This window comes from Zingiber officinale, chromosome 11B, assembly GCF_018446385.1.
Source record: "Zingiber officinale cultivar Zhangliang chromosome 11B, Zo_v1.1, whole genome shotgun sequence".
NCBI lineage: Eukaryota > Viridiplantae > Streptophyta > Magnoliopsida > Zingiberales > Zingiberaceae > Zingiber > Zingiber officinale.
Window position 1 is genome coordinate 2,032,949 of NC_056007.1, and position 1,794 is coordinate 2,034,742.

Sequence of the window (1,794 nt, forward strand, 5' to 3'; positions counted from 1 at the left end):
CAACGAGGCTACATCCTATCAAGAAGCTGTAATGAGACCATATTATGAGAAATGACTAGAGACCATTACGGCCGAAATAGAATCCATGTATACTAACCAAGTTTGGAATTTGGTTGATCCACTTGAAGGGATTAAACTCATTGGGTGTAAGTGGATCTTTAAGAGGAAGACTGATATGGATGGTTATATGCATACCTATAAGGGGTGATTGGTAACTATAGGATTCAAGCGGATTCATAGTATAAACTATGATGAAACCTTTTCACTAATTGGATGCTTTAGTCTATTTGGATCTTAAATTCTATTACAACTTATCATGATTATGCGACATGACAGATGTATGTCAAAATTATATTTCTGAATGACAATATACTCGAGGATGTGTACATGACATAACTTGAGGGTTTTGAGATCCAAAGGATGCTAGAGAGGTATGTAAGTTGTAACGGTCCATTTATGAATTAAAGCAAGCTTCTAGAAACTAGAATCACTACAAGAAAAACTCTTATAGACATCGGTGGAACAACAGCGATTTTAAGCAAATTCCGATGTCTTTGTGTATTTTACACCGATTTTTCCAAAAATCAGTGTCTATGAGTGTAGATTTTCGCTCATAGACATCGATTTTTTTAGCCGATGTCTATGAGCACCTTTTTTCGTTAATAGACATCGATTTTAATAGTGGTTTTTAAAACCCGGTGTCTATGATAGCTTCCTTATTCTATCTACGAAATCAGATAGTAAAAAACGGTTGTTAAAAGTGGTGTTAATGAACCAAAATAAAATAATTTAATTTTTCCATCAATACTTAGCCAAAATTTGCAACACTTCACTCTTTCCTCCAAACCTAAACCTATATCGCGTCGTCCACCGTATACCATCGCGACGCCACTACCACTTTCCTCCTCGCCTCATCTCCCTCTTCCCCTTCCTAGATCTACGAAAGATGGTGTCTTTTTCGTGGACGGAAGAGGATGTGCTATGGCATTGCGGCTGCAAGCGTTTCGCCAAGGAGCTCGCCTCCGCCTCGCCATTTTCCGACCTCCACCATGCAATCCAGTCCACCTGCGGGATCTGGTTCAACAAGGTCGCACCTTTACCCCCCTCTTCTCTACTCTCGATCACTCTCGCTGACCCCTTTCCTCACCTTCTAATTCTTCAGATCAATGTCGTCGGATGGCTCAAGGCCTTCGCGGCTCACCCGCTGATCGGATCCATCTCTCCCTCCGTTTCGCAGTCACTATTCTTCCAATCCCTCTCATTCCTTTTTCTATTCTGGAATCCTTTTAACTTTTTATTGTTGGCCGGATTAGGTGGTCCAAGGAAGAACAATCTGCTGCAATGGCTACTGCCAATGATACCACATTGCAAGTGGATCTGATCATGTTCCCCTCTTTATTTTAGAGATCATTCTTTTAATTTGAGATTTGAATTCTTTTTCTTTCGTCAAACTGTAGGAATTGGTGGACTGGAATATTCGTTACCAGGAGAAGTTTGGGTTTGTGTTCCTCATCTGCGCCTCTGGAAGGGGCACGCTGGAGATCCTTGTTGGATTGAAGGTAAATTGCTAAAAGAATAAGTTTAGTCTGGTCATCTCTTGTTCATGCCTCACGTTTCAGCTTCAGAAAAATGGGTTGGTTTCACATTTACTCTTCAAACACAGTAGATTTGAATGTCGGGTAAGACTATGGTTGTGTCTTAAGGTTTAAGCTCTTATAATATCTTAATCTTCACAATATAATTGTCATCTTAATAACAAGATATATATTACATGTAAGCCATGATGATTATGAG

At 39.8% G+C, this 1,794-nt stretch overlaps 1 protein-coding gene across 1 annotated transcript; it reads left to right on the forward strand.

The window, feature by feature from the left end:
* Positions 1-919: 919 nt before the first annotated feature.
* LOC122035276 (uric acid degradation bifunctional protein TTL-like) lies at positions 920-1,571 on the forward strand. The gene is made up of 4 exons (XM_042594694.1): positions 920-1,087; positions 1,163-1,236; positions 1,314-1,371; positions 1,458-1,571. The coding sequence occupies exons 1-4, from the start codon at positions 947-949 to the stop codon at positions 1,569-1,571; spliced, it is 387 nt and encodes a 128-aa protein (XP_042450628.1). The 5' UTR covers positions 920-946.
* Positions 1,572-1,794: the final 223 nt, after the last annotated feature.